Raw genomic sequence first — 25,386 nt, 5'->3', positions numbered from 1 at the left:
CATCTTCTTTAGTGTTCAGCGGAAAAAAAAAACACTTGTTCAGGCTGAGGAAGAGTAAATGATCGCAGGATTTGATTGTTTGATTCCTCTCACACAGACAATACAGTTATATGAGTGTTAATCTAAACTGTATTTGAATATGAAGCACTTTTTGTGTGTGAAGACATTTGTGAATCAACCAATCAGCTGTCACTCGATTTCAGAGCCGCTAACTAGAATAAGACCACAGCTACTTTTATTTTCAGTATAAATATGGAGTTGAACACAAGGCTTGATGAAATAATACTGTGATAAAGCATATTTATAATCATCGGGGCTCCTGCAGACGTATGTTTTAGGAAGATTGTCCAGGGTTTATTTTTTACTCTTTTCTTTTACCCGCCACCGTTCGACTCGGACATAAACACGAGAGATTTTAATTTGATGAAGGTCATGGTGTTCTTCTTCACCAGAGAATGGTGCTCTTCCTCTTGTTTTCCAGCTCAAATCTCTGAACATCCTTAAATCGAGAAGCATTTACTGAAGTATAAATGAGTTCATGTTTAAAACAAGAACAAATATCTGTCAGCGGCTAAGAAAAACAATAGTTTTCACCTTTGGCAGAATTGTTTTCCCCCGTTTTAAGATACAAAAGAATTAACCAATAAAAATCTAAAAATGAATATATTGAGTAGATAATAAAAATTAATATCTGAGGTCATTATGCATCTCCTGCACATGTCTTGGTTTCACGATGTTCATATATTAGCACTGGAATACAGAGTGTAATAATTTTTTCTTCCCCAGATTATTGCTGATGTGAGGAAGCAGTGAGGAATCCGCTGTATAGTGATCATGCTCTCTGCCCTTTAACCTCTCAAATCTGAATATATACGCCAATGAATCTAATTTTATAACAAGTATGAAGAGATCTGTAATATACTTGACTGTATGTAATGAGAAAATAAATTACTTAATGCAACATCCATTATTTCTTTGCTGGGTTGAAGTTTTTTTTTTTTATGAATGATTATGTCATCTTTTATTATAAACATGAGTGCAGTATTAGCATTTGTATCAACATTATTAGAAATGTCTGAATGAATCAGAATAAAACAATTAAGTGATTAATGCAGAGATTTTCTTCCTTAGTATTTCTGTCTTGTTTTCTGGTATATATTAATGCTTTCAAACGATTAATCGCTTTAGAATATGAGCTGGGTCATTCTGTCGATTCATTCAGGGCTGCTCTGGGTTTACTACAAACACAACATTAGTCTAGGGAGGTATAGTCTCGTCTCTGAGAACAGCTTTCCTCAGCTTTCCTTAAGGCTGTCCTTGTCCTGTTTGCAAATGGCCAAGAGGGAAGAAAAAAGAATACAAAGAATAAGTTCACAGTTTGTTCATGTTCGTTAATGAATTAACTTACATTAACTAAAGGACTAGTATTCTAAAGTGTTACCACTTAATCTTTGTAAATAAGTAACGGTAGTGAAATTAAAGAGAGAAACTTAGCTCCATCATTAATCTAGACAGTGAAAGTGCTCACTCTGTATATTGTGCTCATAACATCATTTAGTTTATTATATAAATGGCAATAGAAGTTAAAACGTAATAAGAATTCATTTAAAATTAGAATTCTCAGCTTTCACTGCTAACTACATTAGCGATATCGCTAGCTATTTATTAATAGTCTGACACTGGTGGTTAATTAAGCTGTCAACATAATGTTAAAAATGACCAAAAAACATCGAGAAAGAACAGCTGTCTTACCTGTGAAAGATAACACCCCGAGATCTGTTTTTATTATCGTGTGACAGTTTGTAGGTGTCCAAACTGTCGATGAGTCGGGTATGTTTTCTTCTGTCCTGGTGTGAGAGTTATGAGAGTTGCCCGCTCCAATATGGCGGCGACGTTGACGTGCGGTCGAGTGGCCAATGAGCATATGTCTATGGTTTTAACTGTCATGCAAATCTAACTTTGTCGAATGTGATTTTATGAAAATAAGGATTACGTTTAATCAAAACATGACGAAAATGCCGCTTTCAAACTGAAAGGCAACAAAACATGTCAATATGGCTGCTTGCGTGAGTGAAAACGATTCAGATAAAAAACTGGAATTGTATCCTTTTAGTACTGCTGTTCTTAAATATCAAACTATTTTAATGTGATACAGTTGAACTCTGCTTGTGTATCCCGGGATTAATTAAGACTTTTAAGCTCTTACCTGCTTGCACGACGGAGTTTGATCAGAGACACGTGCAGTCAAGTAACAATAGATCGGTCAATGCATGAGAAACAGAGGTGCATGTTTTTTCCAAGTCCTGTTTTGCTTATCCTTAACGAATCATCAGCTTTTTAAATGTACCCTTCCCATGTGAGAGAGAGGCAGCTATCGCCCTGCAGTCTTTATCTCCTGATCCTGAGCCCAGGAAAGGAGGAATCACTAAAAACCTGGATGTTACAGGACACACACTATCTGTGTGAGTTAAAGCACATGAACGATCACATACAAAACTCTAGCGTTAAAAATAACTGTCCTAATTTAGATTTAGGTCGACACAGTATGCCACACTGGTCTAATTACCTGATTTTCCTCTTTCAAATTCCATCCTGTGTTTATGATATTAATTAATAAAAAAAAGAACAGTACATTTCTATTATACACAATAAAACTTATCTTATTTTTGGTCATGTCTTTATAGGAGATGGACTGCGGATGAAGCTCGGATTCTTCGGGTTTCTGTAAGTTCATTCTTGGACCATTTGTGTCTAGTGATGGAAACTATGGATGCATTCGGACCACCTGTTTCATAATGACAATTTGAGAGACAATTCAAGCATAAGAGGAGAAATGTGGACGCAGATGCTGTTTGCACTATGTTAGGAGGACGTCCAAGAGAAACATCTGCTGCCGTGTCTTTATCTTGGACTGCGAAGGCTTAAAAAGCATAAAATAATGTGCTTTTGCTCATGTCTGAAGACAATTGCTTTGAGTTGTTAAATGAAATATTTCACCAAAAAGTAAAAATGTACTTAATAACTCGTCCTCAGACCATACAAGATGCATAGTTTTTATATCAGAAAATATTTGAACTGACCAATGGATCCTCTGCAGTGAATGGGTGCCGTCAGAATATTTTCCATATTATGGCCATAAATGAAGGTTTAAAGTTTAAAACACCTTAATGATCAATTTGTTTATTACAAACATGGAGCTTTTCACATTACAAATAGTTAATTGTTGGACTGGAATCATGTGGATTTTTGTAATGTTTTCATCAGCTGTTTGGACTCACATTCTGACGGCACCCATTCACTGCTGAGGACCCACTGGTAAGCAAGTAATGGAATGCTAAATTTCTCCAAATCTGTTCTGATGAAAAAACAAATTAATATGGCCTGTGGTCGAGTAAAGTTTTAGCAAATTTTATCTTATTTGTGAACTATTCCTTTAAAGTTTATCAGTGTAAAAGAAACCAAAACAAACCAGTTTTGTCATTTGAATAAAGATTTATTAATGAAGCATTGTTGATGAAACAATACAGAGAAATGATCTGACCATGTTCAAGGAAAGGTACTTGTTTTATAAAAGAGGGACAGATGTGTGTTTATTAGTTTCTATTGGCAGACATCACTAAGGGTTTTCGATCAATATAATCTCCAACACTGGTTGATAGAAATAAAGACGTAAAAAAAAAATGTCGCACAGATTCAAGGGTTGTCAGGGCTCACTCTCTGATTTCAGCTTTCCTTTATTTGACCTACATCATACCCATAATTCGATCAATGAGATGAGCCTGTTAGAAATGTCTACTATATGAACATAGAAACATAAAAATAAACTGTAAACCTAGTAATTAAACAGCATGAGGTCAAGACAAGAATTAATCATGACTGTTACATTCATACATTAAAACTGGGGAAACACTTTAGTTCGAAGTGAAAGAAACTGTTGCATGGTTAAAATGATTGCACTTAAGACTTCGTGAGCTCCCAGATCCCCAAAATGTTCACCAGCCTAACAAGTCATGTAAGGGGGCCTTCTTAGGCACAAACTTGAAATAATTCTTTCTGGCCTTGGCAGCTCTTAAATTATGCTGAGGATTTTGATATTGTGACATGCTCGGCTGTGTATTCTGAGTGTACGTATATTTGTTTAGTTTACCATATTAAAGGATTTGGCAAAATAAAGGAATTTCAAGGAAGACTTCTTCATCCTAAAACAAAGTAAAAGGCACAGACAGACAAACAAGCAGGAGACGAGTCTGAAAGACTATAATCTGCATGGATGAAGGAATAAACAATACAAAAAGCCAAAAAAAAAAAAAAATCACTTGTAAATAATAGAATAACTATCACATTTCATCTCTTTCTCATAGAAATAATATCCTTAAAGGTAGTTATATTAAAAGTGATGCTGTAGTAGGGAGTTTCTTTAAATTCCTAACAGTTCTTTACATACAAGTTTGGAAAGGAAGTGTTTTCTTCTGAATGCTGGATGTTTTGCACTTCGGGATCGGTCTGCCCCACACTGGCTCTCCTCTGCATCTCTGGTCCCCTCTGTCTCCATACGTCCCGCCTCAGCAGCTGCAGCCGTCACCAGAGGACACGGGTCTGTCATCTCTCAGTTTAATCTGGTCTGGGAAGTCGTACGTCTCAACCTCAGACTCCTGTGAGAGGGGCATACATTAGTATCAGAGTGGAGGTGCTGTTACTATAAAAAAAAAAATTAAAATGCATTGCGATGCGGATGTTGCAATTTTCGATTCACAAATGTCAAAACATTAGCAAACATCTAAATATCACATATTTTTTGCACATCGGGGAGCCTCTGTAAATATGAGGGGTGTTGAAATCACTTGCAGTTCAATTTGATGCATTGATAAATCGTTTTATAATCACAACGCAGCCCTCTGAATCAAAATCAGATCGAATCGTGAGGTGCCTAGAGATTCCCACCCGTAATGTCAAATGGTACGTACCTGTTTGAGGGCGTTGCGAGCGATGGTTTGGAAAGCTTGGTCCACGTTGATGGCCTCTTTTGCACTGGTCTCAAAGTACGGGATATTGCTTTTGCTCTGACACCAGGCCTGGGCTCGTTTCGTTGTCACCTGCACAGGGCAGACAGTTGGTCAGTTTAATAAGGCAGCATCCAGTCAGATTTTAGAATCAAAATCAGGGTTATCATGAACTGAAATTAAAAAAATTTAAAAGTAAAAAAAATTACGATTATTTCAGCTCGTTGCTAAAATAACATTTCAGTCCAGTATAAAAATTTCCTGATAATTTCCTGACCCCCATGTCATCCAAGATGTTTGTGTCTCTTTCTTCAGTCGAAAAGAAATTAAGGTTTTTGAAGAAAAAAATCTAGGATTTTTCTTAATTTAACAGACTTAAATGGGAATCAACAGACTGAAGGTCCAAATATTGTAGACAAACGTATATGCTTTTGACCACAAATGCTCATCTTGCACTCTGTGATGCGAATCAACGACTTGCATGACGTAGTCCCTTTGGAAAGGTCATGCGCCTTTAGTTCTTCATCTGTGTACAACAGTACGAAAAGGTAGGGTAGATCTCATTCTATTTCTTATAAATCCTCAGACATCATTGCTTTACCTTTTTTTTTTTTTTTATAAAGGGCATTTGACTTTCTTTGCATGTTCACATTAAGTCATCGTAGTACCTAAATATGTAATATGAAATATATAAATAGTGAGTGCTGTACAATCTTTAATATACATTAATTCACATTTACTTATGTTTAGATTAAGACATGAAGCTTCAGACCATTTTTTTTTTTTTTTTACAAAAAATAAGCTGAAGTCATCTTCTAATTGACTAATAAATATTTCTCGACCCACTACACGAATACCACTTTCACAAACAAACGTTGACAGTTGCTGCACACAAAGAAGAAATTAATAGGGAGAAATGAGGACTAGAAACTAAAAATTAGGAACATCTGACCAAGCCACGCCCCTGGCACTTAATATTTAAAAATATATATTTTATCACATGAAAAGATAAATCTTATATTTTAACACATTTGTCCGGTAAAAATAAAAAGCAGTATTTAATAATCACGATAATAATTAATATTATAAAATGTAATGTAATATAATAAAAGTATTAATAGAATTGTTATTATTAGTATTAAGTATCTGCCAAAAGTTTGGAAACATTACAATTATTAATGATTTTGAAATTACTTTCCTCTATTCACCAAAGCTGCATTTATTTGATTTTGATCAAAAATAAAGTAAAAAAATAAAGCAATATTATGAAATAAAAAAAGGTTTATATTTTAATATATTATAAAATGTAATTGGAGCTTTCTGCATCAATGCTCCAGTTCTTGATGCTCAAGAAATATTTCTAAGTATTATCAATGTTCAAAAGAGTTGAATCTGCTGCTTCATGTATTTTGTGTGGAATTTTTTTTTTTTCATGATTCTTTGATAAATAGGAAGTTCAGTGAACAGCATTTATCAAATATTTTTTTAAAACAGTTTAAATGTATTCACTCTACACTCACTTTATCAGTTTAATGTATGATAAATGATCATGAAATAAATGAAATAAAATGATCTCTCTCACTTTTAAACCTTACCACAAATGTTTGAGTGGTCTCATTATTTCCTCAAAAATGTTAAGCAGTAAAAACAGTTTTGAACATTCGTAATAATAAATAGTAAATGTTTCCAAGCAGCAAATCAGAATGTTACAATGATTTCTAAAAAAATCCTGTGAACACTGAAAATTATTTATACAAACAACAACAGACTTATAAATGGATCTAATGACGAATGCTGTGTTCCCAAATGCAAGAAGAGCAGTTAATCGAAACTGAAAACACCGTACTGTTCAGCAGACATGTAGAACAGAAGACTGCAGCTTAAATTTATATAATTACATCGCAACCATTGCATATTTTATGACAGTACTAGCCTCAAATTCTCACCATCATTCATAAAAAAAGTTACAGGGTGAGAAACACATTTCAGCACTGATTCTACTCGCATTTGAACCCTTTCAGCTGTCCAGCAGATGGCGCTGTGAGCTCCTTCAGTGCTCTCGGATCATTCCGTTCATGATGTTTCCGTCCATAACCTTTTCGCAGTTTATTTAGTGAATTTTTTAAAGCCATTTTGCAATTTCAATCACCATGAACACCTCCATCCCCCTGATTTTTTATTTATTACTGACCTGCATGATTTACATGGGTCATGATTTTAGACCGAATTCCAAAATAATCGGCAATAATCACATCCCTGATAAAGTGAGAAATTGAGCTAGTGCAAGATGAGCATTTGTGGTTAAAAAGTAGGGCTGTGCAGTTAATCTCATGCAACCGTCAGGCGCGCCGGTTCTGTGATTAGTAGTAAATCTCCATCACCTGCTTTCAGACGGAGCGGCATTCACTACACAGAGCTGTAGTTCACAGACAATTGAGCAATATCGCAGGCGATTTGATCTGCAATACTGAATGAGATAATGCCTATTTGTCAGATTTACTGCTGCTAGGGATGGGCATTTTAGGAAATTTCTCATTTCGATCATCGATAGGTTTCAAAAACGATGAATCGATTAATCGGGGGTGGGGCTTAATGCGGGTGGGGGGGGGGGGGGGTGCATGGCCATAATGTATATAATGAAAAAAATCTGAAGATTGTTATGAAAATGAAAAAATAAAAAATACAAATAAAAATCTGACATGAAAATCTGTCTATGAAAACATGAACACATGATTAGGACAGGTTAGATTATGATTATGATGAAGCAATGTTATTAATAAAGGAGCAAGAAATATCTGCCTGAGGTGAAAAGTATACCAATAAACGGAAGCTAATTCTATGACACATCCTATGATTAATCAGATAACTGAGATACATATCAGACGTAACATTACAACTTGTATCAGCACAATAGAGTAGATATTTTATAAGACCAGTTTGACCATCTCTATCTATCCATTCAGTACCCCCAAAAGGAGTGTGTTTACATGTACAACAATCATTGGAAGACAACAACAAAAGAAGAATCTTTCTTCTGAGAATTTATGTCAAAATGTAAACATGTAATCCCACGCTGTTAAATAAAGACACACCTGTCGGTTCTCCAAGTCGATTTTGTTGCCGAGCACTACAAAGGGGAAGTTCTCCGGGTCTCGAGGGCTGGCCTGAATGAGGAACTCGTCCCTCCAGCTGTCCAGGGTTTTGAAGGTGTTCGGCGCAGTCACATCATACACCAGCACACAGCAGTCTGCCCCGCGGTAAAAAGCCACACCCAAAGACTGGAAGCGCTCCTGTCCTGCCGTGTCCCAGATCTGAAACGGCCATGAAATAGTTCAGTGCTGCATTGTTTGCATTTAAAGGGCCATATCATTAGGAATCAAAATGTCCCTGATGTTTTGCAACTAAAAAAACGGGTCGAGCTGAAAAATGGTCATGAAATAATACAACACAAATATGCATTATATATACAAAAAATATGTATTAGTGCAAAAAACACTGTGGACGTCAGAATTTATATATATATATTTTTTTACCTGAGGTCCACTCAGTGTTTTTTGCACTAATAAATATCTTTTTTATAAATATATATAAATAAATATACATAAATATAATTATATGAATATTGCTAGTTCACTCTCTCTACATATACATATATTTATAATATTAATATTATATATTAACATATATAACGATAGTAATATAATAGTATTTCTGAGTGTGAAAGGACTTGACATTGTTATTGAACCTCAGATAGAATAAATAAATAAGAATTTATATCTATCCATCTATCTATCTATAAAATTATAATCATTAATAATATTTATATATATACATATATATATACATATATATATATATATATATATATATATATATATATATATATATATATAAAAATTTACTAAATCACAAAAAATTATATTATTAAATGTATTATTAAAAACGAATAGTATATCAATGATACTAAAATAATAATGCATCTATTTTATATATATATATATATATCTATATATCTATATCTATAGATATAGATATAGATATATATATATATATATATATATATATATATATATATATATATATATATATATAAAATAGATGTATTATATATAGTAGTACTTCAGCTTAAACTAAAAGAAAATGAGAATTGCTATCTTATTATGGGATTAGCTTTAGTTAACAATGGTTTGTAATATAAAAATACATCAAAAGACTCATACCTGCATTGTCACCAGCCTGTCATCCACCATCACTTCCTTGGTAAGAAAGTCAGCACCGATGGTGGCTTTATACTGATTGCTGAACTTCTTATTGACATATTGGTTCATCAGAGAAGTCTTCCCCACACTGTAGCACACAAACACAAGAAGAATTATTAATCTAAGTGAAACTGAAACGTAAACTGAAATAACACTATCAGGCATTATTGGTTCAGAAGATCATCACTTACCCAGAATCCCCGAGAATGATCACCTTCAGGAGCACCTTTTTACGAGAAGCCATCCTAGTGGACTAAACTGTGCCTAATAAAACGATAGGATCACTTGTGAGGTCTCTTTAAAGTGTAATTACGTTATTTAGGATGCAACCTCTGCAAATGACATGTAATGACTGTGATTGCCAAACAAACACACACAAACATGTTGAAAAGGGAAGGTTGCACGATATTAGTCATGTCCCCAAGCGTCAAATCTGCATTATTATATCTAATGTAAGGCGTGCCATAAATAAAAGTCAAAGTTCTAACCCATTAATTATCAATAAAAAGATACTTGATGTCAATGTAACGTTAAACGTCAATATTAGCTGTCAGTTCATGCTGGCCTGCTGCAAATGTCCAGTCGATTCTTAAAATGTCAGTGTTAAACGTTCACAATACTTTTTTTTATTATTATTCAAATAACAAATCAACAAAACCAATGTTTTAAAATAATCAGTTTAGCTTATCAATATTGAGCTAACGTAAAGCTATGAGAAGCTAGTTAAAGCTAGCACAAACATACCGCGAATGTAACACATGAACAGACTTTATTTATATAAATAAGCACGTTTCATACACCTAAAACGTCTAAATCTCAGATTATGGTTATTTCTATGGGTTTCAGTCACGAAGTTTAAATATTTTTTATCTTGTCACTCTGCTGATTAGCGTAACGTTAGATGGCTAACATGTTAGCATGACAAAAACTCACTTTCTGAGGCGAAATCCCAATTTGGGCTCAACAATCTGCTGCTGTCATACAACAAAAGGAAGCCAACACGACACCTCCACCGTCTCTGATCGACTCGGGACGCTCTCTCTGGGTCGTGTGGCGTGTTTTTGGATGTTGTTGTCACGGACAGTTTTGCACATCCGTGTGTAATAATGAGCCGCAAACACTCCCTCTCTCGACTCGACTCCACACTCATCATGTTTATGTCTGAGAATGCAAATACAGATGTAAATACAAACGTGTATTGTGTATTTCTGTCGTGTGGTGTTTATATCTGATATAAACACTTTTATCACTTCATAAGCATAAGTAGACCTGTGCACTCAAAACTCACTATCACTTAAAATGTACGTTTGTGGTATGTGAATGTGAAATCCATTGACAAAAAACCATTTATATGGCCTGACAGACCTTTTAACTATTTTGTGTAAATATTGACATAAATGTTATGTATGTAAATATAATAAATATTGAATTAACTATGCAGTGCTGTTGATATATTAACGTTTTACAGTATTATACCCACACACACAGTATTTTATGTTAGATTTACTTTATACTTGATTGCTATTATCAGATTTTGCCTCCCTGTAACCACTACAGTTCAAACTTTTTTTGTTTTCAAGAGTATTTTGTTAAGAAATTAATACTGTTGATCAGCAAGGTTGCAATAAATTGATCAAAAGTGACAGCAAAGACATGTATAATGTTATAAATGATTTCTATTTCAAATAAATGCTGTTCTTTTGAACTTTCTATTCACCAAAAACCCAGCATATATCAGGGTTTCCACAAAAATATTTCACAATATTTTCATATTGACAGTTTTCAACGATAATAAGAAATGTGTGCCATCACAGGAATAAATTACATTTTAAAACCCCTTTTAAATAGAACACATTTACATTTTAAACTATAATATTTTTTTTAATTTTTGCAAAAGAATTTTTTTTTTTAAAGGTTGAGAGAGCTTATTCCTCAAGAGTAACAGCACACAAACAGGACAAAGAATGATGAGTAATCATTCCAAAGTGTTCAAAGGTTGAGTATCTCAGAAGGACACGTAAACAGACTTTGAAACTCCTCTATGTGGAGTGATAAGATAAAAGGTAACAAGACATTTACTCACAGACTGATTTTATGTACATTTGATTATACAGCGCAGTAACATACACTCACAGAAAAAAGCAACAGGATCAACCAGCAGAGTTCACTGTTAAGTGACTACTAGTTAACATAAGTTACAGCTCAATCTCCAGCCTCAGAAATCATCATCATCGCATATGTCCAGATACACATCGAAAGCCTCACGGTTGCAGTTTCCATCAGGGGTGAAGACATACTTGTGGAATGTCCCATCAACACATATGGCTTCAAAGAGAGACATAAGTGATGAGAAACTGACATATCAATAACAACGCACTCAAAGGATTTCAATAAAACCCACGTACCAATAACAGAGTTGACGTTTTTGGAGGTGTTCTTCCCGAAGGCACAGATGCAAGCGCACTCAGCCGGCACAGTGAAATTAGCCAGAGACCACTGACTGTCCACATACTGTCCGATGACCGGACCCACCTTTCCTACACGTGCCAAACTAGAGAAGACAAAAAGCCACACATAAAACCCAGTGACTACTAGGATATTTCTAAATAACACTTAGAATATAATGAAAACTGTAATGAAATGACAAATAAGATTTTTTAGAGTGAAATGGTTAATCTTACGCAGAGCGCCGGTTCAGTTTAGTGTCTTTCAGAGCAAATATGTGCACTGTTCCCTTGTCACTTGATGCACACAGAAAGGATGAGTCGTGGCTGAAATTAATACTGTAAAACAGAATTCAATAAATAATCTGACATTTTTTAATTTCATAAGTATTTTTTTTTTTTCATTAAAATACAGCAATACTAAAAATCTATTCATATAAAATGCAGTGAAGAAGTTTGGACAAACGTAAATCAAATTATGTTTTTAATTTAATCTAAAGGCTTCTACATAAATTCTACGGAAATTGTTACTTAACCTTCTCAAGGCAGGCTTTGCAGATTTGCAACAGTAAAGTAACTAAAAACCTTATTACTCCAGATACATATTTTATGAATCTGGAGTACTAAAAACTTTACTATAGGTTACTAAATTTACTAAGTTACTTAAACTTAATTTGAGCCTGAGAGGGTTAAATTAGTTCTGTAGACCAGGGTTTTCCAAATGTGGTTCACAAAAAGCCAATAATAATGATATTTGAATGAAATGTAAAATTAATGTGGCTTAGATGAACAAAATATAATTGTAATATATTGTTAAATAAAATAGATGCAAATCTATTTATATATATATATATATATATATATATATATATATATATATATATATATATATATATATATATATATATTCAAAATAAAAACACCAAACAAAAAACAGATATTTGATCTGTTTACTTCCATGCCATGTGACCAATGGACATCAGAGAACCATGGACATGCAAATGTGTTTTTAAATTATAGAAATTGTAACTAAATATTAACAAATATTTTATGTCTAAGGGGTTCGATTTACTAATACATTCCCTCGATATATAAATGGTGCACACGATTTACTAATACATTCCCTCGATATATAAATGGTGCACACGATTTACTAATACATTCCCTCGATATATAAATGGTGCACACGATTTACTAATACATTCCCTCGATATATATATGGTGCACACGATTTACTAATACGTTCCCTCGATTTATAAATTGTGCGCACGATTTACTAATACGTTCCCTCGATTTATAAATTGTTGTAGTACATCAATGGAATGAATTAGTAAATTGTGCTCACAATTTATTTATTTTTTCTTGCATGTCGTGAGGAGCTCCATATTATACAAATATCAGTCAGTGAAGGAAAAGCAGCCAGGTTTATAGTATGTATGTGAACTCCTTCAATACTGTGTAGAAAGTATCCCAGGATGCACCTCATTAGTTTGAGAGAATGTCCAAAGTGAGCAGATCTTGAATCTAGATAAAGAAGAAGCTCAAATACAATACCAGTAGAGTGTAGCAGGGTCGGTTCCTCTACGTAGTTCCACTAGCTTGTCTCGTGTTGTAGTGTCAAACAGACGGATCAGCGTGCCCTTTCTGGATGCAGACGCAACCACACTGCCAGGCTGGTTCAGTGCCAGGCAGGCGATTTCACTCTGGTGGGCGTTGATAGTGAATGGAGCAGATGATGTGCCAGGTTTTGTGTTGGAAAGGTCCTATCAAAGCAACATGGACAGCATTAAAAATTCCATCCAACATGTAGATGAACAGATTTGGAGAAATGTAGCATTACATCACTTACTCATCAATGGATCCTCTGCAGTGAATGGGTGCCGTCAGAATGGGTGCAAACATCTGTTAAAAACATCACAATAATCCACAAGTATTCCACACCACTTCAGTCCATCAATTAATGTCCTGTGAAGTGAAAAGCTCCATGTTTGTAACAAACAAATCCAGATATTTTTAATTTCATACCGTCGCTTCTGGCCAAAATACAAGTCCATAATTCATATTAATGCTTCCTCCAGTGAAAACGTCCATCATAATATGTCCTCTCAAATCAAAATTCACCAACATATTTGTTTAGAACTATTTCAGTCTTTTTTCGCTTGTAAAACATGCTTGTTTTGTTCATATTTCTCTCCTGATTCAGACAAGATGAAAAGCAATAATACGGATAGAGAATTCATATTTTAGATAAAACATGGTTTGAAGTTAAAAATGTCTTAGTGATGGATTTGTTTATCATAAACATGCAGCTTTTTGCTTCACCATATGTTAATAGGCTTGGAGTCATGTGGATTATTGTGATGTTTTAATCAGTTGTATGGAATCTCTTTCTGACGGCACCCATTCACTGACAACGAATTTGATAAATTCTCTAATGATAAATTTCTCCAAATCTGTTCTGATTAAGAAACAAACTCATCTAAATCTAAATTTTGAGCAAATTTTATTTTTGGGTGAACTATTCCTTTGATAAATGATTAGAAGTTTTAATGTGCGAAATTCAATTAACTACTGTAATAATTTATAATAATTTAAACATAAATCTTACCACTAATTGTAGACTGCCACATTTGTGTCCAGGAAAAACCAGCAACTGCTTTTCCAAACTAGGGCACAGGTCACACAAACCTACAAACACAAAATACAGTGATGAAAAATTCACAAAAACAAGTCAAGCCTATTTCTGATGAAACTGTATGAAATTGCAAGCAATGCACACAATACCTTTCGGGTTATCTCGAGTGTCAAACTCAAACAGCTTGACAGGGTTGTCAGGAAAACTATACACGTAGATCCTATTTTTCAGGACAATGATGATTCTTCATGTATAAAAACATGAAATGAGACATTATTAATATGAACAGCATTTTTAAGATGTGTAAAGATGGAACACTATTGTTTAATGGCTGGATATCTTACTTGTCATGTCTCATCCTCACAGCCAGCACTGGTTTGGTGAACGTGAACTCAAGAACTAATTTATCCTTGGGGTCTCGCACTTCCCGAGCATCATCCCAAATTAATACTGCCAGAGATAAGATGATTAAAAAAACAAACATAGTTTATTCCAGTTCATATAAAGTCTGGATTGAAGGAAGCCATTCAAGTGTACTTTATCCAAGTATATAAGTGCAATTTAGACTCCAAGTGTACCTGAGATTTCTGAGAATTTGGGGTTGACACCGCCTCCCACCACAGCCAAGAGGTTTGATCGATGAAGCATTGAACACAGAGCAATGCTGCCCACCTGCTCATGATCTATAACCAGTCAAATCACACACAATCAACAGATACGTCTACAAATAGGTTTTTGAAAAAAGATAACAGATTTATCCTACCTAAATGGCCCTTTTCCATTAAAGGTTCCACATTGTAAATACGAACACCTGTTTCCATGGCACAGCAGAAACAACCTAAACAACATGGAAAAGTCAAAGCTAATGAATACAGAAAAAGATCATCAGTACATTATTAACAGTGGCTAACAAGAACTTTTCTGATATTTTATTAAATTTTTGAGAACACTGACTTTATTTTATCCACTTTGTCAAAAAAAATTTCTGGTTTAAAAAATTATTGCGTAAAAAAATATGTGTTCATTTGAAAATTTGCACTGGTCTCATTTGTGATCATGACATTGTATTATAAATATATTAATATTTTATTGGTTACTCTGCTTTCTGGATGTCAATATTGAAAAAAATATATAATAAATCATGAATATATATATATATATATATATATATATATATATATATATATATATACACACACACACACACATGAAATCAGTCTGGCAGCAATTGTAATAATATAGCAGCAGGATGTTTCTCAAAGGAAATGATATTTCAGACTCACTTTGGTCCTGGTTGAACTGAAGGCTGTTGACTCCTCTCGGCTGGGCCATGATGTCGGAGAAGAGTTCGCTGCTGATTTTCTGGTCTTCAGGAGTTTTAACTAGATCTAATCATCCTAAATTAGCAAAAGAGCCGGAAAACAGCGTTTTTATCATATAAAAACATGACTACGAGCTCAGAAAATCAACTTCATTTTATAATATAAGGGTTGACATAACACCTCACTTACCATTAAGCTGTTCAAAAGGTCCAACCAGTTGTCCTGACACTAAACAAGTAAATCGAAGTGATTTTATAACGGTTGATGTAAATGTGACACCTCACATTAGGCAATAAGCCGCGTAGAGCTGCCAACCACTGCTGTTGTTGTTGTTGTCGCAGCTGTCTTATTCTACGCTGGCGCGCGACTGTTAACGGAGCACAGCTTCCCCCTGCTGGAGAGGAGGACAACGAAAGTAGCGCACAGCCACGAAGAAAGATCTCTCACAGAGATGAAAGCTGGTAGAAGAAGACACCTAAGTGGGCGAAGCTACTGTCTATGAGGACAGCCCAGAATTTATTTTGAATCTTACATGTACGATAGGCCTTAATTATGTTTTTTTTCACGTGTTACCTGTAAAGTCACCTATGATTTTTTCCAAATCATTCCGTGATTTTCAGATACAGATCGTTCGATTTAATAGTTCTAAAATATACTTTTTTTAGTGCGTAAATTTGCCAGAGAAGAAGTGTAATTAAAAAATGTATTTACTCGTAACAATCCCTAGCCACTAAACACCATTAATTCCTTTAAAACTGTACACATTGCAATTACGCACTCATAAATATTAGAAAAGTGACACATATTACAAGGAGCCTCACAATATAAAGAAGAAAATAAAGGCAAAAATGAATAAGGATATAAACAGAGAGCTAAATAATTTAATCGCATGGCATCATAATATTGAAACATAGTGAAAATATGTATTTACAAAAACTGATTGTGTAATTAACTTTTCTGTCCATAAGGTGGCAGTAAGTTACTAAAGACGGTCTCCTCAATAATGCATCTTTAATCATTTAATTGGAAAAGTGATACACAGGTAATGATGGCCCTTATGACGTCTGTCTGTTGCACGTGCGACCTCCATCTCACCTGTGTCTTAGAATTACTATAATTACAAATGAAAATGTCTGCTTAGGCCATTAAACAGGTCCCTGAGCTGTTCGCCAGCCAGACACACATTTTAGAGAATGCAGCTTGTTTTAGGATTTCAAAAGCATGTCTAGAGTTTCTTGGTTTTACCTGGTGCTGTATTTTGTATGGTAAAATAGTGTTTTACATTCACTTTAATATATTTTATTTACAAACGAATTAGGTGAGTTGTTTCACATTGTCAAACTGATGAATGCTTTGCACAGAAAGGAAGATGTATTGAATAACAAAAAAGGACGAGGTATTAAGCATGCAAATGAGAGAGATATAAGATAAGACAATATGAGAAAGAGATATGAGAGAGCTGTACGATATGCACTGCATGCTGAATTTAAAATCAAACAGAGGTTGTCTTGAAGGGCATTATATACAGATGCATTTGGAAAGTACGTTTAACATATGCATTTTAAATAATGGTGCATGGACATTAAAATGTCACCCAATGAATCACGTTAATTTTACACATCCAATTAAGCCTATAAAACCTATAGCCTACTGTATCATATTTGATACATTAATTTCTAAGGCCTCTAAATTACCAACATGATTTTTTTTTTTTATTATTTTAAGTCTTTACAGGGTTAAGAAGACTGGTTATGTCACAATGGTTATAAGTCTTTAGCCTTCATGCTGGAACATGAAACCCAAGTGGCATATGATCTGTGCTTTGGCTGTTCACTCTTGATTTAGTGAATCTGAAAAGACTTTGATTCTTTTGATTCGGAGTTGAAAATGAAGCCATTGTTTCCGTCTGCTGGATCACAAGTGTTTGCATCAAGCTCAATGAGCATCTAATAACTCTGATGTTATCGTGACCCCATCAGATTTATTTATGTATTATTTATTTTTGGTTACATCATATGAGTGTAAGATTACTAATTTTGAACAGACTGCCATTCTTCTGCTTTGATCCAGTTCTGTAAACAGTTCTCAGTCCAGCTGTCATATTTATTTTATTGAGAACAAGTAAGGGATCGTGAAGAAACCTGACGTTTATTTTTAAAAGAAAACAACTCTCGAGAGGGTTCACTTAAAATGTGTCTGTTGGACATAATATGATTTGAATGAGAAAAGTGTATTTTCTCCAATCATAACATGTAAATTACAAGTTACATAAAAAATTATTGACACAACATCCATTTTCTTGTATTTCAATTCAAATTTTAAGTATATAAAAACTAAACTTACTGTGATATGGGTTAATAATGCAGTGCTCTAAGGTTAATTTTAGTAATGAAAGCTTTTGGTATTTTCCCCAAAGGCTACATATTTACCGTATAGGATTGGAAGTAATATTTTAAGAATTGGCCATTGGAACCTACATTTGTTGACCAGTAACCTGAACATTGTGAAGTCATGTTGTTTGTAGTTTGAAATTTGGATTCCTTTTTTAAATGTAATGACAGAACATAATTAAATTAGCTAATTTCTGGCACAAGTGACATTCAAACTGAAGTTGTGGTGGAGGAAGCCAGCAGGAGTCGCTTTAAGGATGAACAAGTGCAGTTCTTTAATAATTAAACAAACAGACTTCCTCGCAATCAAGTTTAATCTTCTACACACAATCTGTCCATGTTTTAATTAGCAGTCTGGTACATTTGTGCAGAGTAAGTACTCAAATTGAGAGAAAAGTTCACGTGATCACAAGCATCTGCCCATTACAAACTCACTCAAAATACAGGCCGTTTATTCTGGGCCGCAACAAATGACCAGATTAATTTCCATTAAGCTTTTCTCTCTGCTCTGATTGTCATTAGTCCTGTTTAGACTGATTTCTGGATGAATCCCAGAGTGAAACAGACAAACAGAGATCTTGCCAGAAGCAGCTATTGCACTGATTATGCTAATGTGCTTCTATATGGAGTCTGAAGAGAACAAGGAAATCTGGCCAGACATAAACGCAGACATTCTTCCAGATTTGTCTTTTGCCCCTTGTTTTTGCATCATTTAAAACAACAAAAGAGATTGAAAACTGAGATTTAATTGCAACAACAAACTTATTACCTACTGATATGAGCAAAAACACTTTGACTTTAATGCAAATATTCCCTTCAGAAAACATTAATATCAGATTTACTTTCTAAATAGTGTGTAAAATAAAAATGAATGCATCTCAAGTCACAGTATGCTGAAAATATTATGCCGAACATGTATACGAACCTAAATGTAAGTGTTTTTCTCATAATCAAAAATATGGTGCAAAAAAGGCATAGTTAACTATACTACACTATTTCTGCATTATAAAGTATGTATACTGAACTATGCACATTTTCTGTATGCATAAATTACCTGTATCCCATGATTCACTGCACTTTCCATATGACAGATAACCCTGTTTTTGAATCATTATTTGTTTAGAATGCAAAAAGTTCAGACACTGTCACACAAAACTGAACTGGTTCTGGTTCTGAATTCTGATCACTATATTTAAAAGAAATTCAAGATGGAACAAAAGAAATAGGATCAGATCATCACATTACGATGGGCAGCAGCTGCTTCGCATTCAGAGAAAATCTGCCACACAAATTGTAAACAAGTAAATGTAAATAAATAAAGAAGCACACAGTTTGAAATAAAAGGAGGTTTATAACAGAACTGTGTGAACAATGGTCCATGAATATGTGCGTCATCAAACAGTACACTCGGTTTAAATAAGCTCCTTAAGATCACTTGACTCCACAGGGGTTTGCTTGCACAAATGTAATTTTAAAGAGACAGGCCCTAAGCAATTATCCAGAGTGATCATGGAAAGAATACTGCGGTCAGTGTCCTCCTGTGTTGTTATCAAAAAGAGACTGGAAAGCTGTGGGAATGACCATACATAGAAATAATGGTGAAAAATGTGGAGCCAGACTCTTTTGTAGTTCAAACCCCCCTATTGAAGACCCCTGTACTATAGGTTTATTTAGTACACTAACATGTAAGCCTATGGAAGCTTATTTCCAATAAAAAAATTAAAAAGGTAATTGTGACTTTTTATCTCACATCTTTGTGTCACTTTTTTTGTCTTTGCAAGAATTTTTTCTTGTAATTCTGAAATGGCGAAACATAAGATTGCAATTGATAAAAGATCACAAATTGCAAATGTTTTCTTCTCACAATTACGAGAATTTATCTCCCAATTCAGACTTTTCTCATGCAATATCTCACAACTGCATGATATAAACATTTGTGAGAGGTATAAGTCAGAATTGTCTCACCATTCTGACTTTTTGTCTCAGTTTCTTTCTTTTTTTCTTTTTTTTTGAGATATTTACGGAGCCCCGCACATGGTATGCAGGAAAAAGTAGTAGGCTAAATCGTGTGCATGATTTACTATTTTGTTCTCTAGATTTATAAATTGTCCACACGATTTATAAATTGAGAGAATGAATTAGTAAATTGTCCACACGATTTATAAATTGAGAGAATGAATTAGTAAATTGTTCACATGATTTAGCAAATAGAGGGAACGAAACAGTAATCGTGTGCACGTTTTAGTACATCAAGTGAACGAGAATTTGTAAATCGTGCACACGATTTGTTATTTTTTTCTTGCATGTCATGTCCGGGGCTCCATAGATATTAACTTAAGAATTGTGAGATAACTTTTTTCTTGGCGGAAATAAACTTCCATTCGATATGGCATGCAGGACAGGTGTACTTTATAATAGGGCTGCACGATATTGGGAAAAATTTACATTGCGATATTTAATTGTTCTGCGATATATTTTGCGATATGAAATAAAAAACATTTCTTACAAACAAAAATGGGGTGAGCACACTTTCATTCTCATTTTATATGATTTAAACATCGACACCATCGTGTCAATTGATTAATATGCGCGAGGGAGAGAGAGCAAGACAGAGCTCGTGTTGTTTGAAGACATTGAGCGTGCGGCCGGGGCTCACTTTGCGCGCGCACTCTCTCTCTCAGGCCGGTGACAGGTGCAATATAAAGGGGCGTCAGCTCTATTTCTACGCGCGTCTCACGCAGGCAGTCTGCAAGCTCTAACCTGTTAACATGGGAGCCGAATTAAAAACTGACATGCCACGCAGCATCGCCATATCGATGCTTAAACAAAACATCGTGCAGCCCTACTTGATAACTACCAGATTCATTTCATCCCATTCATTTCATCCCATACCTCTATCACTCAGTCTTGGACTTCATTTCTCACAATCCTTTGCCTGGACTCATCAGCACTCATTGTTTGCACCTGTGTCTTGTTAACCCCTGTCTGCTCACCCAATATATAGCCTGGTTCATTCAGTCATTCACAGTCTTGTCTGTGTTAATTACTGCATGTCTTAGCAACTGTGGAAAGTCTTTTATTATTCTGCCCCTTGTTCTGGATTACTCTGTCTGTAAAGTTTGCCTGTTTTATGACTTTTGCTTGTGTTTGGATCATGATTGTGGAATACCCTATGAATAAACACTGCTTTTGGATCCTGAGCCTTCGTGTCTCTGAGCAATTCATGACAACGGGAAATGCAATGCTAATCAGTTTGGTGGGCATGAATCCAGCCCTGAGGGGCGCCGAGGCTTACTCGCTTCATTTAGATGAGAATAATGTTTAGTATAATGTTGTTTGCATGGGTGCCTGGTAAAAACATTGTTGCTTGTTAATAATTTGATTACTGGTAAGTAAGCCTTCACCAAACAATAACACTCACAATTTATTTATTTACTTGACTGAGAGTTTAAAGCACAGTACAGCATAAATATTGTTAATGTGCCATGGTGAGGAGCTCATTTCCTTTTGTAGGAATTTTGCATATCATACAGCAGTGGGATGTTTTGACATAGTAAAACTTACATCTGAAGAAGAACTGAACTTTTAAAGACACCTTGCAGACGTGCATGTACTATCTGGGTTCATTCTGTATTTCACAGAAAATTAAATGCACTGGAATTAATAATTTATTGAAAACGCAAGATGAGTTTGAAATGAAGACTTCATTCTCTCTGCCATTTCTGATGTAATCAGCCTGATTTTCTTTACATTATCACTGTTTTGGCCAAATTTTTTGAATGGAAACGTTGTTAGCTATAGTTCAAAGTACATTTGAGCTGATAAATGCACTAAAATTTAGACTTCCCTTTCCAGAAAATGGATCAGAAATATTTATGACTTTTTTGCATGGGTGCATAAAATGACAAAATCCTTCTCCACCTGTTTCTGCATCAGCAAGCAGCAAATCATGATTAAAAATTGTTTACTTATGAAACAAATCACTTATAAAATGAGTTTAAACTAAAACTTGATGTTGTGTTAATTAAGTAAGGCAGCTGGAGTCCTCAGTGAGTTCATTCAGGTGTATTAAAAAAGCTCTGCCTTAAATTTTTCTCCATATGGGAGGAAACACTTCATGAAATAGTCAAAACAAAAACACTTTATCAGAGTTAATTTTCTGCTTAATGCCAACTTCACCTGAATCACACGTCTCAGGAGTATTGTTAAGCAACAACTCAAGTGCACAGAAAGATGATAATACATACCACAGTATTTTGATAAATACACTACTGTACTGTACTGAAAACATTCATTCAGCAAGAATGCTTTAAATTGATCAAAAGTGACTGTGAAGAGTTTTATAATGTTACAAAATATTTATTTTTCCACAGCAGTATTAAGGAGCACAACTCCAGGTTTCAACATTAATGATAATAATAAGACATGTTTCTTGAACATAAAATCTTAGAAGACTGGAGCTAAATATTCAGCTTTGAATAAATTACATAAAAAATAGAATAATAATATTTCACAACATGACTGTATTTACTTAATTTTTGATCAAGTAAATGCAGCAATAGTGAGAAAGCAACCACATACTCAGGGTTATTCAAAAAATAAAAAGTACAAGCTGGTAACTGCAAACCCTGTATAGATTGTCACATTATTTTAAATATTGAGGGAGATGTGTGTCCACATCAGTATCTTTGAGTTTGTGATCTTGCTAATTTAATTTTCAGCAGAAGTGCTTTTTTCTGCGCAACATTCACTTGATTACTTCCAATTAGAAACCATCACACCAGTTCTCTCAATAAGATGAAGTAAAGCAAAGCACTTAAACAGAATAACAAAGACAAGTAATTGAGTGACTGAAAACTCTCTCTCTCGCCTTCAGCATTAACACCTCCTTCCTCTGACTGCTCATTTCAGTCTAATCCTGTTCATCGCTTCCAAGATGAGACTGGTTCACAAGGAACTACAAATCGATAGAAATGTTCCCGGGGGGGCAGAAGATTAATGTGGGAATCACCAGCTTTGTGAAGATGTTTCAGTAGAACACATTCCCCACGGTTAATCACTCAGATCTTAATTAGCTTTTAATGTGACGGAGACTGACACGGGCTCCTCTGAGAGAGGAGTGACGCACATGGACCAAGCCCTAATAAACATATGCTACTGAAATATAAGGTGTCAGTAGGCCGATTGACCCGACTGCTAGAAAGCACGTTTGTTTCAAAGAAAGAGTTCACACATCATTCAAATGTTGTCATGATTCACTCGTTTGACTTTCTTCAGTTGAATAGAGCTGTGCTGGTCGCATGGAATGGGGACCGACGCTTCAAAATATGAAGAATTTAAGTACGTTAGATTACCAACATTTCAGTGATTTTTCACAGGCAAAGGGTCAACTGTCTTATCTGTCTAATAGTGTAGCAATGTATGAAGCAAATGATGAATTTCATATTTCTTTGGAAAAAAACTATTTGTATGTCTTATCCAGATTGCATCTTTCAAGTAGTTCTATATAAAAATCCGACAAACTATGCTTTGTCAAGTACTGTTTCAATCAAGGGTGAAAACTCTTTACTGTATCAGTTTCAGGTTTTTTTAAACCAGATGAGTCGTGTTATTATTCAAGCAGGACCTACTTTTACACACAGCTAATGCTGTTAGCCATTGTGTAAGCACACCCTTTCAATATTTCCTTGATATAAAATGATTACCAAGCACGGTAGGTAAAGCAATGCTCTCTGGATGCCTATTTAGCTTAGAGAAACGATTCCCTCCTTGTTGTGCGTTCTCGATAGGACATATACTGTGAAACTATACAGTACATTAACTGCTTTAAAGAAATAAAGGAACTGAACAATACAGGATTTTTTTACAGGATTTATGAATGCAAATTAAAAATGTTCTAAGACCTTTTAAGACCATGTAAGATAATGTAAGGAATAAATTGAAGAAAACATATGTTCTGAATGTAAATAGGGAGAACACAATACGTTGTAAACACATTTAGTAACATTAAGTAATGTTCTAGAATATTGTCTCTCCTGTGAAACTGATCAAAATGAAGAAAGTTTATGTTTAAAAAGAACACATATTGATCAGTGCAGTGGATTTAAGTAACTTAGTGCCAGTGTAACTTAATTTAAAGGGGGGAGGGGGGGAATTCACACCCCATATTGAGATTTACATATTTTTTTTATTTTTATATTTTTATAAATCTTAATTTCTTCAATCACTTAATTTTGTTAAATTTCTCATTAAACAGACTTGATACCTTTATTATGCGTCTCAAAGTACAAGACAAAAATACTGAGGAAGATATTAATTATTAGCATTATATGCAACATTTAATGCCATGACTTTCGATTTAAGACTGAAGGCCTTTTTTTTGGGATTTCATTCGTAGTAGGGTGAATTGAAACCTTTTTAAGACCTGCTAAAACCCTGGGAGACATTTAAGTGTTATATTAAAAATTCATATGTCAAAATAACAACTCATTTTTTCCCTAGGCTGCTCATTTTCTCCTCACACCTCCTCAACCGGAGACAGAAACGGGTGTCTGTTTTTTTTAACACCTTGACGTACTTTCTAATGAAACATAGCTTTTTTTTTCACGCATCATTTTGCACCGTTTACTTCCTGCCTCGTACAGAACAGCGTGCCTGAGTTGGTGGCAAATACCGCTCAGCCCAGAAACAACTAAAAGACTAATCGTGCTCAACCTCATCTCCTCATGTTTAAGACAATCAATTTGTGAACTTCCATATTCCAGCTATACCTTGAGTATCTCCCTCACCAATTATCGCTCTGTCAGAGCCAACGTGTAAAGCCTGTCAAGACCCTTGTTTGCCTTTCATTTTTTCTTATTGATTTTATTGGCTGCTAACCTCTAACCCACTCAGACTTGTGTACCTTTCTTAGACTTATTAATTTAATTTTACTAGTGATTAGGGCAAAGATTATTCTACTACATCTATACATCTGCTATGGTGCTGTGAAATAATAATTGCTTAATATTATGCGAGGTCACGGTCTAACTGAGATGTCTAACATGGAGCTGGTTACCGGTTCGGGGACAGGTGTTAACCTTAGTGATGTGAGAGGAAGCAGAGTTGACTTCACTTCATCTACAGCGATATCATTGACTTGATTACAAATAAATGCACAGACACTATTTAAACTGAACAGAGATGACATAACTGAATTCAATGATGAACTGCCTTTAACTATTATTTTGAATTATTGAGACACTGTTTTCCAAATGAATGTTGTTCAGTGCTTTGACGCAATGTATTTTGTTTAAAGCACTATATAAATAAAGGTGATTGATTGATTGATTGATTG

General features: G+C 34.6%; 3 protein-coding genes across 4 annotated transcripts; 1 reads left to right on the top strand and 2 right to left on the bottom strand.

The window, feature by feature from the left end:
- Positions 1-1,898: 1,898 nt before the first annotated feature.
- LOC113054609 (EKC/KEOPS complex subunit LAGE3-like) lies at positions 1,899-3,505 on the top strand. Its single transcript, XM_026220269.1, has 3 exons — positions 1,899-2,101; positions 2,334-2,462; positions 2,685-3,505. Exons 1-3 carry the CDS (start codon positions 2,055-2,057, stop codon positions 2,794-2,796), a joined length of 288 nt encoding a protein of 95 aa, XP_026076054.1. The 5' UTR covers positions 1,899-2,054; the 3' UTR covers positions 2,797-3,505.
- On the bottom strand, positions 3,480-10,401 carry LOC113054604 (ras-related protein rab7-like). Of its 2 annotated transcripts, none has more exons than XM_026220264.1 (6): positions 10,197-10,401; positions 9,451-9,523; positions 9,221-9,347; positions 8,093-8,311; positions 4,965-5,093; positions 3,480-4,652 (listed from the first exon to the last, which is right to left on the bottom strand). In XM_026220264.1, exons 2-6 carry the CDS (start codon positions 9,501-9,503, stop codon positions 4,563-4,565), a joined length of 618 nt encoding a protein of 205 aa, XP_026076049.1. In that variant the 5' UTR covers positions 9,504-9,523; positions 10,197-10,401; the 3' UTR covers positions 3,480-4,562. The 2 variants fall into 2 exon arrangements, with proteins under 2 accessions (XP_026076049.1, XP_026076048.1); XM_026220263.1 differs by having other exon boundaries at positions 10,193-10,400.
- Positions 10,402-11,333: 932 nt separating this feature from the next.
- LOC113054599 (WD repeat domain phosphoinositide-interacting protein 4) lies at positions 11,334-16,024 on the bottom strand. The gene is made up of 11 exons (XM_026220259.1): positions 15,850-16,024; positions 15,622-15,735; positions 15,102-15,176; positions 14,917-15,021; positions 14,683-14,788; positions 14,488-14,582; positions 14,312-14,391; positions 13,258-13,466; positions 11,941-12,042; positions 11,665-11,810; positions 11,334-11,584 (listed from the first exon to the last, which is right to left on the bottom strand). Exons 2-11 carry the CDS (start codon positions 15,668-15,670, stop codon positions 11,475-11,477), a joined length of 1,077 nt encoding a protein of 358 aa, XP_026076044.1. The 5' UTR covers positions 15,671-15,735; positions 15,850-16,024; the 3' UTR covers positions 11,334-11,474.
- Between the last annotated feature and the right edge of the window lie 9,362 nt (positions 16,025-25,386).

Source organism: Carassius auratus, chromosome 35 (genome assembly GCF_003368295.1).
Source record: "Carassius auratus strain Wakin chromosome 35, ASM336829v1, whole genome shotgun sequence".
Taxonomy (NCBI): domain Eukaryota; kingdom Metazoa; phylum Chordata; class Actinopteri; order Cypriniformes; family Cyprinidae; genus Carassius; species Carassius auratus.
This window is presented reverse-complemented; position numbering and strand designations above follow the sequence as displayed.

Excerpts from the sequence above, each read along its gene's own strand:
- LOC113054609 (XM_026220269.1), top strand. The coding sequence starts at position 2,055 with ATGGCTGCTTGCGTGAGTGAAAACGATTCAGATAAAAAACTGGAATT. Across the intron at positions 2,102-2,333 it reads TCAGATAAAAAACTGGAATT|CTTTTTAAATGTACCCTTCC; the intron begins GTATCCTTTTAG and ends ACGAATCATCAG. Across the intron at positions 2,463-2,684 it reads ACAGGACACACACTATCTGT|GAGATGGACTGCGGATGAAG; the intron begins GTGAGTTAAAGC and ends ATGTCTTTATAG.
- LOC113054604 (XM_026220264.1), bottom strand. The coding sequence starts at position 9,503 with ATGGCTTCTCGTAAAAAGGTGCTCCTGAAGGTGATCATTCTCGGGGAT. Across the intron at positions 8,312-9,220 it reads ACAGGCTGGTGACAATGCAG|ATCTGGGACACGGCAGGACA; the intron begins GTATGAGTCTTT and ends TGGCCGTTTCAG. Across the intron at positions 5,094-8,092 it reads TCGACTTGGAGAACCGACAG|GTGACAACGAAACGAGCCCA; the intron begins GTGTGTCTTTAT and ends TGCCCTGTGCAG.
- LOC113054599 (XM_026220259.1), bottom strand. The coding sequence starts at position 15,670 with ATGGCCCAGCCGAGAGGAGTCAACAGCCTTCAGTTCAACCAGGACCAA. Across the intron at positions 14,789-14,916 it reads CAAATTCTCAGAAATCTCAG|TATTAATTTGGGATGATGCT; the intron begins GTACACTTGGAG and ends TATCTCTGGCAG. Across the intron at positions 13,467-14,311 it reads GTGGCAGTCTACAATTAGTG|GACCTTTCCAACACAAAACC; the intron begins GTAAGATTTATG and ends TTGCTTTGATAG.